The sequence below is a fragment of the Kogia breviceps genome, chromosome 3 (genome assembly GCF_026419965.1).
Source record: "Kogia breviceps isolate mKogBre1 chromosome 3, mKogBre1 haplotype 1, whole genome shotgun sequence".
NCBI lineage: Eukaryota > Metazoa > Chordata > Mammalia > Artiodactyla > Physeteridae > Kogia > Kogia breviceps.
In genome coordinates, this window is record NC_081312.1 from 58,736,519 (window position 1) to 58,750,999 (window position 14,481).

The 14,481-nt window shown below is 35.3% G+C and overlaps 1 protein-coding gene across 1 annotated transcript; it reads left to right on the forward strand.

Moving 5' to 3' along the window:
- Positions 1 to 13,734: 13,734 nt before the first annotated feature.
- On the forward strand, positions 13,735 to 14,222 carry LOC131753605 (DNA-directed RNA polymerase III subunit RPC9-like). Its single transcript, XM_059059137.2, has one exon. It carries the CDS (start codon positions 13,776 to 13,778, stop codon positions 14,220 to 14,222), a length of 447 nt encoding a protein of 148 aa, XP_058915120.1. The 5' UTR covers positions 13,735 to 13,775.
- The last annotated feature ends 259 nt before the right edge of the window (positions 14,223 to 14,481 follow it).

Genomic DNA, 14,481 nt, shown 5'->3' on the forward strand with positions numbered 1-14,481 from the left:
CCTGCCGATGCAGGGGACACGGGTTCGTGCCCTGGTCCAGGAAGATCCCACATCCCGCGGAGCGGCTGGGCCCGTGAGCCATGGCCGCTGAGCCTGCGCGTCCGGAGCCTGTGTTCCACAACGGGAGAGGCCACAACCGTGAGAGGACTGTGTACCGCAAAAAAAAAAAGAAAAAGAAGAATATCTGGTAGATCATCCTAGGTAAGGCCTCCAAATGGAAGTCGCTCCCCTACTCCAATAAGGTAAAATGCCTTGCTAACAATAGAAAGCACACTTTTACTTTAGTCTTCTTCCTTCTGTTTCTTCCTCAGATTTTGTTTCATAGGAGAACAAAATCTTTCCGTGTGAGCTCCTTTACAAATCATGACTTCCCCTTTTGCCAGGCTTATATTCTTTCACATATATTTTTTATGATTTGGAAGGATAAATATGTTTGAGAGAGTATAAATAAATTGAAAGTCTCAAAGGACAATAATCTGGTTAATGAAATTGTATTAAATGATTTTTTAATATTAGGAAATGCATTTTATTTAACATCTATATTTGACACTCTTACACTTTTGCTCAAAGTATAGCTAGAAGCTTTGGAGGAAAGTTTTTGAATATCTGTCTAAAGATTTAGTATTATACCATGCAAATGCATTAATTTCACTGTTTAATTTACAGCAAAAAAAAAAATCAATGTAATGTAAGTAGACTTTAATATTTTGTAACAGGGAATTCCCTGTTGGTCCAGTGGTTAAGACAGCACTTTTACTGCCATGGGCCCAGGTTCAATCCCTGGTGAGGGAACGAAGATACCACAAGCCATGTGGTGTGGCCAAAATAAAAAAATTTGTAACAAGTTAAAAATTACCTGTGACTCTCATAGCATAAAAAATATGGCCTCTCTATTTATTATCAGCCATTCTTTACTTTCCACTGAAAGTAAATAATATATATTTTCTGAACCCTAATCTCCCATTATTATGTGAATTCAGAAAAATATAACACCTTAATATATCCGTATACTATTACTGAAAATCTTAAGAATTAGCCTCTTAATATGTACCTTCTTTTGCTGACTATAATCTCCTTGATTGTTGAATGAAAGCACTGTGCATGCATAATAATAGCAATGAATTGCAAATATTAACTGTCTTAACCTGAATAATTTTCCATGGCTATACATGGAATATATGCAGTTTTTATCCAAAATAAACCAGATTCTCAGTAATTCAATTGCTCCAGGAACTATCTTTAAGATCTTATATTGTGAAACTCTACTAAATAAACCAAATTGCTAATGTAGGTTCACAAAGATTAATAAACTTAAAATTTTCCTTTTACTTGTCATAAATACTTTTTGGATTATATATTTTAAATAATGCATTAAATCATGGTGATTCTTAGATGCATATGTTGAGTTCAAATTCAATGTAAAGGTCAACTGAATATTTCCACAACAGTTTCATTCTAAATTGATAGTGTTGGGAATAAGTCCACACAATCAATGCTCATATATAATGCAAATATAATTAAAAAGTGATTGGAAAAAAGATAAAGATACTCCCACCTTCTTTGTTAGCATGAAGAATGATAACACCTATTCATGATATAAAAGTCTAAATTACATGGCAGTTGAGAAATGACAGAACACAACAGTTAATTTTACTTTCCCTTATTTTAAAAAATGAATTTACATTTTAAAATGTAAATATTTTAAAATTCAGGCATATTCATTAAATATATATGTTAGAATTTCAATCTGTATTGTGCTTTTAAATGTAAGTATTGATTCTCAACAGGGTGGTTGAGAATTTGTAGTTGATATCAAACTATTGGTTCTGTTCCAATTGATTTTATTCTTAGTAAAATCAATATTTGTTTCTTGCTTTTACTGTGCACAGAAAAAGCAGACAGCAATGAATCACATGAATGTTTTCCTGATTTATTTACATAACCACAGCTGGTACAGCTGGTCAGTTGTGCTAACTGAACTATTTGCCATCTAAATGATTATGCTCTCTTTTCCAAAGGATTAAACCATACAGGTGAGAAATTGTCTTTTATTCTGAAATCAAGCAGCTGTAAAATATCCAAAATTCTGAGGCTGTATCAGGGGACTGAAGTCAATGGGTTGATACTGCAGAAATCTGTACTGCTACTTTACTCAGGCATCTACCAGGAGACTGCTGTTTTTCAAGCATACATTCTTCAGCCAGACTCAGCAAATCTTAAGTCAGAATCCTGACAGGCTTTAACTGGATTTCCTCACCATTTGTATACCCTGAAAATTACATTTCTCATGAAAAAGACTTCCTTCCCAGTGATTTGGGTCCTGGACTTTTGGGAGGTGCTATATTCACAGAGGACTGGGCAAAAGTCTTTGTGAAATGCATTAGCACAATTTCCTCTCAAAATAGAAAGATGTTTAGAAAATTTTACCATTATTAAGATTTAATTATGTAATAAAAAGTGATCTCTTTTTTTAAATTATAGATTTCGTTAGGTACCCACCATATGAAATTAATTGTAATAGTCATTATGTGAGATACAAAGGAGAAAATGAAAGAAACAAGGGGGGGGAAAGAGAATATTTCTCTTGTGAACACACCTTGTGTTTAAATAATGATTCTTTCATTTACTACTTGTGTAGATTTAGGTAAGTGGTTTATTGTTTTTAACTATTAATTTACTCATTTCCAAATGCCAGTAGTAATATGTGAACTCCTTATTGTGAGAAATAGGCACTTGTAAAATATCCAACAGAGATCTGGCTACAGATCCCAGATGAAGCCTCTAGAGCATAAAGATCTACAAATGGAGGTAGATCAGTGGTAGACAGTGGTCTTGTTGAGGGCAACAGGGCAGGATATTCATGCTGACCATAGGGGCTTTTATGGATGCTGTTACCAATAGCAGAGGACAGGGAGCTGAATAAGAAAGCACACAGACAACACACTATTGCAGGGGTTACAAAAGTGAGAGAGACTGAATTGTGATCCAAAGTTCCTGATGTCTGTAAACCAGTGAACAGGGAGTCTGAAGTCAATTTTTGAGCATTCAATCATGTTTCTTTCAGATATTCAGGGAGAATACCTACCAGCCTGGAACACTGCCATCATTTCTCCTATTCGTAGACCTACATACAGCAAGGCTCAGGGATAACTCATTGTATTTAAACCTAAATAATAATGAGAAATGAATAAACAGAAGGTCTAAACAGAAATAAGGAAAACAAACATCATATTTTAAACATTCATTAAAGGATATCAAGTAAACTTAAACAAAGGAAAGGTATACCATGTCCTTGAATTATCAGAATTATAGAGATTCAAGTTCTCCTAAATTATCTATTTCTTAAGGGACCATTGAATGGGCACAATAATTTAACAATTTTTAGGATGCAGAAAACCTCAAAGATTCTGAAAAAAAAATGTTCAGATAGCTTATTTTGCAACACACTAAAAAAATAAAATTAGCAAAAGAGAACAAAAGCAAAGCAAACCAAAAAGGCCTATCATACAAACTTGTCGGTGTAGCATAGTGGATAATCTATACATTTAGCTCAGTAAGAATGAAAAATTCTATAGCATTTCTAAGCTTCAAAAGCAGATTTTAATTTTCTTGTGTAAAAAAGTACATTTGAAATAATAGCAAAAAATGTACTAAAATTAGAAGAGACCCCACTATCAACACATTAAAACTTGTATATACAATTTAATTAAAATAATGCAATATATTTAAATAAATAAATAGTTCAGCAGAATAGAGTCTACAAATATACTGAAATTCATATATAATAAATGTTTTACTGCTTATCCATAGAGGAAACAATGGATTGTTTTATAAACACTTTTTATAGAACTGGTCTTTTCAGAAGAATGCAAATTTAAAAGTTACGAGACACAAAATGGATAAATTTACCTGCATATAAACAACAAATTGTTATATAGTAAAAAGAAAAAACCCCACCATGAATGATGTATAATAATATCAAGGAAACTAGAAGACTTGCAACACATATAACAAAGGGATAAATTTTAATCTTGTAACAGGTCCTAAGAATCATTCAGAGAAATAAACCAAGGGAAAATAGTCAAACCTCCTCACAGGAAGACAGCATCCATTTGGTAAAGCTTTCAGCATTAAAGGAATATAAGGTTATGAAAGAAAAATTACAATTTGTCCAAACCCAGATTCAGTATTTAAGGCATCTTGATATCAGAACAAGAGCTAGATCTAGGGCCATGTAGAACTCATAATGTCCTAAATTTCCAAAACCCCAAACTTAGTGGCAACTGCGAATTTCTTGGGTTAGTTGGTTATTGCTGAAATTGGATTCCAAATTTCTCTTTTATGGCCACATGTCTGTATATTTTACTAAATAATAACAACCCCAACACAATTTTTTGGAATGAACTAGGTGACATAGCTTTAAGGCTTTAAAGGATATTTTGATGAACCCATCTGCCCTTGGGCATCCCAATTATCAGATTCCCTTTTACCTTTTTTATATGAAAAGGAAGGGAATGCCCTTGGGTATTCAACCTAAAACACAGGGAACACCATTGACCCATAGGGTACTGTAGTCATCAATTGGACTTTGTGTCATGAGGATACCACCCTTGCCTTAGAGCTTTTACTGCCATTGCCCTTTTGGTTAAAGCTACCAAGAAAATTACTGTGTTCCCATTTAACCATTTTAGTACCTTGTGCAGTAGACACTCTCCTGAATTCTCATCACACTCAACATTTCTCAGTCAACCACCGCACCTCCTATGAGGTCTTTTTGTTAACTTCCTCTCCTCTTCTTTCCTGGCAGGGACTCAGCCAAAGAAAAGGCATGGACCTTGTTTACTATAGTCCTCCCAACTTTCTTTTTCCCTCAAAAAAAGAGTTCTCCTTCCCTTGCTGTGTGGGGACTTATGCTTCAACTATTCTCTTTATCAAACCTAAGAAAGTTCTCCACATGTTTAAGAGTGCATGAAGTTAGGTTGGACCAATCCAGATAATACAGGATAATCTTCCTGTATCAATGTTCATAATAATAATCATATTTTAAAATGCCATTATTCCATATAATGCAACATATTCACAGATTCCATGGACATCTTTGGGAGGCCATTATGTTGACTACAACAAACATATTCAAGAAAATAAATAGAAAAAATGTTCAAAAGTAGAATCAAAGGAGGTTAATATAATACACAGTAATACACAGAGGCATGAATAGATATATGTGTGTATATGAGTAACTGTTAATTACTTCTTTTATTTCTGACTCCTACCAGATATTTCTGTATGTGTTATTTCAACAAACCAATCTTATGAATCAGTCCATGCTTTAATGGAAAATTTTAAAGTATTATGGTTGAAAATATTCATGTTTTTAAAAATTCCAGTTAATATCACTTCATATCAAATACCAGTTTCTCATTAATTAGCTTTTAACTTGTAGATATCATCTAGCAATTTCTTTTAGACTTGTGTATTAATCAAATTTATTTTAGTTGTAAAGAGTAAAACTAAGTCTGGACATTTTAAGTATAAAAATGTAACTTTTGGAGTAAAAATAGCATAATTTACAGAATCAAAGGAACAGTTGAAAGCTAAACCTTCAGAAGGGCAAGTACCAGGGAAGATTCTGAGAACTGAGAAACAAGAATGTCCATGGATCTCCTCTTGAGAGGGCTCTCAATAATAAGATTTAGATTCAAGCCCTCTTGGGTTATGTTTCTCTTTTTCCTGTTTTAAAATTCTGGGACAGAGCCTATGATTGACCAAACTTGAATCACACATTTATTTTCCCCTTGACTTATCAACCATAGACATGGGAAAGCGAAATCATGTGTGCAAACTCGTTCAGTGGAGCTCCACTCATGTGCATTGAGGGACATATCCAGATAAGAAACACTTCACTACAAGCCAAATAATCACTTCAAAAAAATGCCTGGCATAACCTGCATTGAATAAAATACCTGCGTGAATTATCAGCCAGGTATTATTTCAGACATAAATAGCTTTTAAAACTTCATTCATCACTTAAATATTCATTGGTATGAGTAAACAGTGCTATTTTGAAAATAAATTTAACCTACAATAAAAAGGATGCACTGTTACAAATTTGGAAATGCAGAGTAAATTTCCTAGATTTATGGAACCAAGTCAGATTGTCTACTTATGTCTTTAGAGAGGTCTAGTTCTACATTTTATTTTCCTGTTAAATATTCCTGTTAAATATTGCCCCTTCAATGCTACACTAAAAATGACACTATAACATATAAAACTCATATTCTAAGACAGTAGACATGACAAACCAAAGAAATCTGACCACCTACTTTATATTTTCTCTATTTTATTGTCCAAAGGCATGGTTAATATGATCTGATAAGAAATATGCCTTAAGGTACTCCATAAAATGAAAGAACAAGCAATGTTATTAGTCAAGAAAATATATGAAGATAATGGCAATATTTTATTTCTTATTATATTAAAGCCTATCCCTTTCATTTTCTGTAGCAACATCCAATTTCCCATATTGGCCATCCGGATAAATTAAATGACATTCTATAAGGGACTAACAAACTTTGCTGCAGATAGTGCATATGCTTTCCTTGAAGAATAACTTCACATTCTTTATACTGTGCCGTATGTTTTCCATCTCGCTGACAATTAATGCATTAATGGAAAATGAAGTATACTTATCTGAAAATATCCATCTACCTTTAAGCCATTACTTGAGAATACGGGCAAACTTAAAAAGACACACAGTTTCTGAAATGCCAAACACATTTTTCTACATGGCGTAAAATGCTTGAATTAACTTTTGATACCCAGAACTTTTATAATAGAGAATTCCTGGGAATTTAGTTATCTTCATAGACACTAATGCTTTATTTATGTATTTTATTTGACAAGCCTTTGCTCTGTGCCAGGTGCTATTCTAAGTGTTTCTTATGTATGAGGTAGTCTTATTATATCTATCCCATAGATGAGAAAATTAACACACAAAGAGCTTAAGTGATTTGCCCAAGTGCCAAAACAAATGTCATAGCCATTTATATAGAGGTATAAGACACAAATTAAACTATATCTGGAGCCTGGAAAAAGCTATGTGGAGTGAGAGTTAAATATCTTTGTTCAATTCATTTATATTTATTCCACTATAGGAAAACTATTTTAACTTACATAATATTTTTAGTATTGTAGTGAATTGTTATCCTTAATGAGATATTCCACTAAAAATAAATTAATATATCACAGTATTAAAGCTCTACTACATTTTTACTATAACAGATAGTGCAAAATTCGGATTCATTTTTATGTTAATAAATATAATTTCCTTCCTTCCTATAATAAAAAAGTACTGCCATTAACAACTGTCATTGAAAAAAATAAATGTTACATATTTAATGTTACTTTATTTTATTTTTTTAACATCTTTATTGGAGTATAATTGCCTTACAATCGTGTGTTAGTTTCTGCTTTACAACAAAGTGAATCAGTTATACATATACATATGTTCCCATATCTCTTCCCTCCTGTGTCTCCCTCCCTCCCACCCTCCCTATCCCACCCCTCTAGGTGGTCACAAAGCACCTAGCTGATCTCCCTGTGCTGTGCAGCTGCTTCCCATTAGCTATCTATTTTACATTTGGTAGTGTATATATGTCCATGCCACTCTCTCACTTTGTCACAGCTTACCCCTCCCCCTCCCCATATCCTCAAGTCCATTCTCTAGTAGGTCTGTGTCTTTATTCCCATCCTACCCCTAGGCTCCTCATGACCTTTTTTTTTTCTTAGATTCCATATATATGTGTTAGCATATGGTATTTGTTTTGCTCCTTCTTACTTACTTCACTCTGTATGACAGACTCCAGGTCCATCCACCTCACTACAAATAACTCAATTTCGTTTCTTTTTATGGCTGAGTAATATTCCATTGTATATATGTGCCACATCTTCTTTATCCATTCATCTGTTGATGGACACTTAGGTTGCTTCCATGTCCTGGCCATTGTAAATAGAGCTGCAGTGAACATTTTGGTACATGACTCTTTTTGAATTATGGTTTTCTCAGGGTATATGCCCAGTATTGGGATTGCTGAGTCGTATGGTAGTTCTATTTTCAGTTTTTTAAGGAAACTCCATACTGTTCTCCATAGTGGCTGTATCAATTTACATTCCCACCAACAGTGCAAGAGGGTTCCCTTTTCTCTTAAATGTTACTTTAATTAAAATTATTTTGGATACATAGCTCAGTGACCACAAACTCACTGTTAAACATTTTCTTGCTTTTAAGTCTTTATTTTTTCTTTAATGTAGGCAACTACATACCTAGATATAGTTTTGGTTTTTTCTTTTTGTTTTTCTTTTTAAAGAGTTCAATGATTATTTCCAAATTTATTTATGTTTCAAGATCAAGAAATATAGAGTACTGAAAATGTTCTCTGTTCAGTTGTATTACCAAGAAACTGAATTCCTATTTCTCAAGATCACCATAAGCATTCTAAACTTTCCAATACTTATTCATAAAATTTATCCATTGTCTGATGAAAATGTGATTGTGTGCCTTTAGCATCTGAAGGCTTTGCATTAATTGTCCAACTTAAACAACTCCTTTTAAAATAAAATAAAGCTTTGTCTATCCCTTGGGATGGATAAAGGCGATATGTTGTATAAAAACAGCAGATTTTCTGTTTGCTATTGTTAGAATAATACACTCTTGAAACTTCTAATACTTTCTTTCATTAAACATTATTGTATGGAATCTGTTTTTCTCCTCTTCTGATCACTAGAATTCAATATCCTTCACAAGAAAACATTTTCAATTCCAACCCTGCAACTAATAACATGCGAGAGCAGAGCTCAATAGATGTCGGTGTTATAAAATATAGACACCTTGAAATCTCAAATTAAATAAAGCTAGCATAATTTGCCAACAGAAATACTGAATTTTAATTTTGCCAAGGGGTAGCTTTAGGGCATCATTTAATCCAATAGATTGCTATCCAAACAACTATCAAATCAAAGGCTATTAGCTAAATACTCAGTAGGAAACTGAAAGTTTGAAAAGTTTCCTAAAACATCCCTGAGGTGAAGACTGATGATTATTTTATCTAAACAAATATGAGTGAGATTTATTTCCTTTTAGTGTCTTTGTGACCAGAACATCAAGGGCTATTGAGTCATTACTCTGTGGTTTGTTTTCAGTATGAGAAAGCTAGGGTGAGAAAAACTTCTAGAGAAAGAATTTAACTGCACTTGAAATTCTATTATACTTCCAGATAACAAAAATTTTTACCCAGGACTCATTCGGTAAATGTACTCATTATGTAAATCACTGAATTAAGTCATTTTTAACCCTTATTTTACCAAAAAGTAAACTTTTCTCATTCAATAAGCAATCTTGAGTGAAAACAAAAGTCAACAGTTTATTGACAAAGTACTATTATATATAAAATGCATTTTAATGAACCATAAAATTATAATTTGTTATTGCTACAGTACACTTTACCTGATGACTTGATAAGATAGAACCAGTTACTTAAGCATACTTTGAGCATAAATTATCTGATAACTACTTAAGCTTTTAAAATTTGTTTAGTACCTTTAAAGCCATGAATAGTGCTCTAGACAATGATGGCAACTCTGGCAGATTCTGTTCGTGCCCCACTCATATCATCTTGGTCTTCATAATTTCTAACAATGTTTGCTCGACTTCCAGCTGCCACCAACTGCATGCCTTTGTCCTTGGGCTCTTCTGGCTGACACAGGCTGCTCTGCACACAGGCAAGGCATGCAGGAAATGCCAGGAGCAGAAGCATTCCACAAGTGACTGACAAATTAGAAAAGCACTCTACTGATGGCAATTGTTAAAAAATTATCCTAGAGTCCTGACCAAGGTGGCCTTAAAGTTCCCCTCTGCTAGACCAAACTTCAGACAGGTTTATTCCTTATTCTAGGCCACTGACATCCTTTTTCTTAGTGTATTTACTTTAGAAAAATTTTCATTGTAAATCCATTTTATGCCACATTGAGATATAAATCTTTTAGAAAGCCTCTTCACAGTTTTAAAACCCCTGACTGTCTTTGGCCAGGACCTGAGAACCATTCCTCTGAAAGGTAATCATAAGGAAGATAGAGGCCCTATCTCTCGGTTTCTGTAGGAACATAGGAGCCAAACTTCAGTCTGCAACCTTGCTCCAAGTTGTAAATTACTTCCTGTTAAGAAGATGGGAGAATATTACTTTTCCTTTGGATAAAGAAAATTAAAAAACACAGATGACCTAAGGTCTCTACCTCACCCCATTCTTAAAAACCCCACTGCTGTTTTTTTTCCTTTTCTTTTTAAAAAATTATTTCACAATTGTTGAGCATAGTCTGAAATCTGGCCTCTCTCTCCTTGGATCTTCCTCGCCTCTTTAAGTTTGTCTGGTGCAATTTTTGCTTTGACAGCCTCAAGGCAAAAGACATTTGGAGAGGTCACCTTCTGTGTTTGTGTCTAGATAGTTGTTGTTTTGTTTCTCATTTAATCTGTAAGGGACCATATCTCGATTGAATTTTTGACTTGAAAGAGATGTAGGTTCTGAAGTTGTTTTAAAAAGTACTATGAGAACTTTTCTACATCTAAGCCAATTTCCTCATTTTCTCCACTAGTAAGGGGAGAAAACAAGAGTTCACACTTTGGACGTGGGAATGAGCACTCTTAGAGGAGTTCATTAAAATTTTTAGATGGGTGATAATCCTGACAAACAATAGAAAAGAAAAAATATGATCCTTTTCCTATTGACCCTCCTGAGTTGGTCTCCAACAAAGGTCCTTCTGCCGGGTGTTGCTCTTGTCAGTAGAAGGAGACAGAGTTCAATTCAGAAGCAAAGGAAAGCTTTATTCTTTGATCAGAGAATGGAGAGGTGAGAGTCTGGGGCTAGAGCGCATGCTCGCCCAGAAAAACTGAAAAATCACCAGCGAGGCTGCTCTATAGGGTAGTGGCAGCAGAGAGGGGGCGGGGTTCTCGTAGGGAGGGTGCAGCTGCGCTGCTCAAGACTCCAGATCACACACAGTGCCGGGCGCAGCATCTCTGCACGCGGCCCACCACCGCCATCTTGAATTGAGTGTCATGCGCCCTGCGTACAGCGCGCGGGTTTGACGTGTACGACAACACTTTGGTGCTAGGAACTCCAGTGTGAAGACCGAGTAAGTGGCCCTGTGAGCAAGTGAAAGTAGACTAAGTCCAAAGGAAGAGAAAAGGTTAGATTTTATTTTATGACCCAGATTTTATTTTTATTTGCTGGGAATTGTTATTGATGTGCATTGATGGCTACGGAACTTTAAAAAGATGTATGTAAATTGTTTGAAATTCCTTCAGTTCAAAGAAAGAGTCTCACTACCTTCTCGTAGGTATGGATTAGACTTAGTGACTTGGTTCTAATGAATAAAGTGTGGCCAAAGTGACTGATTTATGAAGCAATAGTCCAATGGGCTTCCACCAGACTGTCTCTATCTTGGGATGCTAACATTTGGAACTCAGTTACTGGGTTTTAAGAAAGCTCAGGCCATGTGTCAAGCCCAGGTCTTCAGTCCACTGAGTCACTGTCAATCTTTGAGTTTTCCAGTTGAGGCCTTAGATATTGTAGAGCAAGGACAAAAATCCCTGGAGTCTTGTCCAAATTCCTGAACCACATAATCCATGTGGGTTGTTTTACAATACTATATTCTGTAGCAAATTTGTTCTGCAATAGTATATAAATGGAATATATATGTGTATATATATATATATGCTTTTATAAAAAATACTTTTAATAAGATGTTTCATAAACCTAATAAGAAAAATGTATAGTCTTCTCAATAGACAGTGAAAAACACTTAGTAAAATGCATCAACCTCTTCTTTCTTTCTTTATAGATTTAAGATAATTTTTTAGAGAGGTTCTAGGTTCACAAAAAAATTAAAAGGAAGATACAAAGATTTCCCCTATATTCCCTGCCCTTACGTATGCAAAGACTTGCCTTTTAACAACATTCCCCACCAGAGGAGTACATATGTTACAATTAGTGACCTATGTTAACACCATTATCACTCAAAGTCCATAGTTTATATTACAGGTAACTCTTTGGTATTGCACATTCTGTGGATTTGGGCAAATGTATAATGACATGTATCAACCATTGTATAATCAAACAGAATAGTTTCACTGCCCTAAAAATCCTCTGTGCTCTATTCATTTTTATGGTTTTCATACTTTTGCCTTTTCCAGAATGTCATATAATTGGAATCATACAAGACGTAGTCTTTTTTTTTTTTTTTTTTTTTTTGAGGTATGCAGGCCTCTCACTGTTGTGGCCTCTCCCGTTGCGGAGAACAGGCTCCGGACGCAAAGGCTCAGCGGCCATGGCTCACGGGCCCAGCCGCTCTGCGGCATGTGGGATCTTCCCGGACCAGGGCACGAAACCGTGTCCCCTGCATCGGCAGGCAGACTCTCAACCACTGCGCCCAAGATGTAGATTTTTGATTGGCTTTTTTCAACTTTGTAGTATGCATTTAAGTTGCTGTTGTCAGTATTCTGGATTTTGGCCATCCTAATAGATGTGTAGTGGTATCTCGTTGTTTTAATTTGCATTTCCCTCGAGACATAAGATTTGGAACAAATTTTCATGTGCTTGTTTGTCAACTGTATGTCTTCTTTAGTGAGATCTCTGTTAAGATCTTTGGCCTTTTTTTTAGTAAGGTTTATTTTCTTTTAAGTGTTCTTGGTATATTTTGGATAACAGTTCTTTATCAAGTGTGTCTTTTGCAAATATTATCTTCAGTCTGTGGCTTGTTTTCTCATTCCCTTAATGTTGTCTTTCCAGAGCAGAAGTTTTTAATTTTAATGAATTTCAACTGATCAGTTATTTCTTTACTGGATCAGGCCTTTGGTGTTGTATCTAAAAAGTCATCACCATACCCAAGATCATCTAGGTTTTCTCCTATTTTATCTTCTAGGACATTAACCATTAAAAAAAATACACACATACATATACTCACACATATCGAGATGGAAAACTAAAATCTCTTGAAAAGCTAGTAATAGTCACACACTTCTTGACGTATGAAACAACACTCTTCCTCCAAAAGAAAACATCATAATCAATAACAAAACACAAAACATTTCCAAAAACAATTTCTGCAGAATACCAGTTCCAAGGTTAGTAAGTGACACTTGAAAATGTGACATTATGTAAATCACCTCAAAGGGGAATCATTTTTAACATAAAACACTGAAAAATTAATGAGATAATGTTGATAGAGTTTATTACATAACATTTAATAATGTCAACTAGTCCCCATGTACCCCATTCTCTCCCCAAAGTGACACCCCTGGAAAATATTCATAAAAATCAGAAATAGGCATTGATATTCTACTAAAAAATAAAAATAGGTATTTGTAAAAGAAAAATAGAGGGACTAATGCTGTTAATTTACATAAACAGAAATAGATGGAATTAATAAGTAATTTTTAATAGTAACCTCGAGTTATGGAAAATTCTCAAAATTAAAAAAAATTCATTTATAAATTATTATTGTGTTTTAAGATAATAATTTGTCCTTATGCTTATGAATGATTCTTATACATTATTTTGGGGAATCGTTTTTGGTTGACCCCTTAAAAACTTTGTAATAATCCCGGCGTGCACCGCGGCGCACGGAGCCGGCCACAGGGAGCTCGGCGTGGACGCGCGGGGTGCGGCGGCTGGGTGGGGCGGAGTTCCGCGGGTGCTGTCGGCCGGAGGTGAAGAGGCGGGGTCGACATGGAAGTGAAGGATGCCAGCGCTGCGCTGCTCAGTAACTATGAGGTGTTCCAGTTACTAACTGATATGAAAGAGCAGCTTAAAGAAAGTGGAAAGAATAAACACAGTTCGGGGCAACAGAACTTGAATACTATCACGTATGAAACATTAAAATACATATCAAAAACACCATGCAGGCACCAGAGTCCTGAGATTGTGAGAGAATTTCTCACAGCAGTGAAAAGCCACAAGTTAACCAAAGCTGAAAAGCTTCAGCTGTTGAATCACAGGCCAGTGACTGCTGTTGAGATCCAGCTGATGGTGGAGGAGAGTGAAGAACGGCTGACAGAGGAGCAGATAGAAGGTCTGGTCCACACCGTCACAGGCATCCTCCCTGCGGGGCCAGAGGCTGAGCAGAAGCAAAATACCAACGATGATGTGACAATGGACGAAGAGGACCCAGCATAGAAGAGCACAACTGGCTCAAGTGTCTCGTGAAGTTGAAAGGCCCAGCAGCCATTTCCCAGACATTCAGAGGATTATTTATTTGGTTTTACCTTCTATCCCAACAGGCCTGATTTCCTGGTTAGTTGGGTAAACCACAAAAATAAGCCTTTCTCAAAAATAAGCTAAAAAGAAATCCTTGTGCCTCTGAAAGAAGAAACATGGTGGATAGGCTTGTCGAGGTTGTTGGGGCAGAGAGCTAAAGAGAGGAAGCGTGAGTCCA

Coding starts and splice junctions, on each gene's coding strand:
- LOC131753605 (XM_059059137.2), top strand. CDS start 13,776: ATGGAAGTGAAGGATGCCAGCGCTGCGCTGCTCAGTAACTATGAGGTG.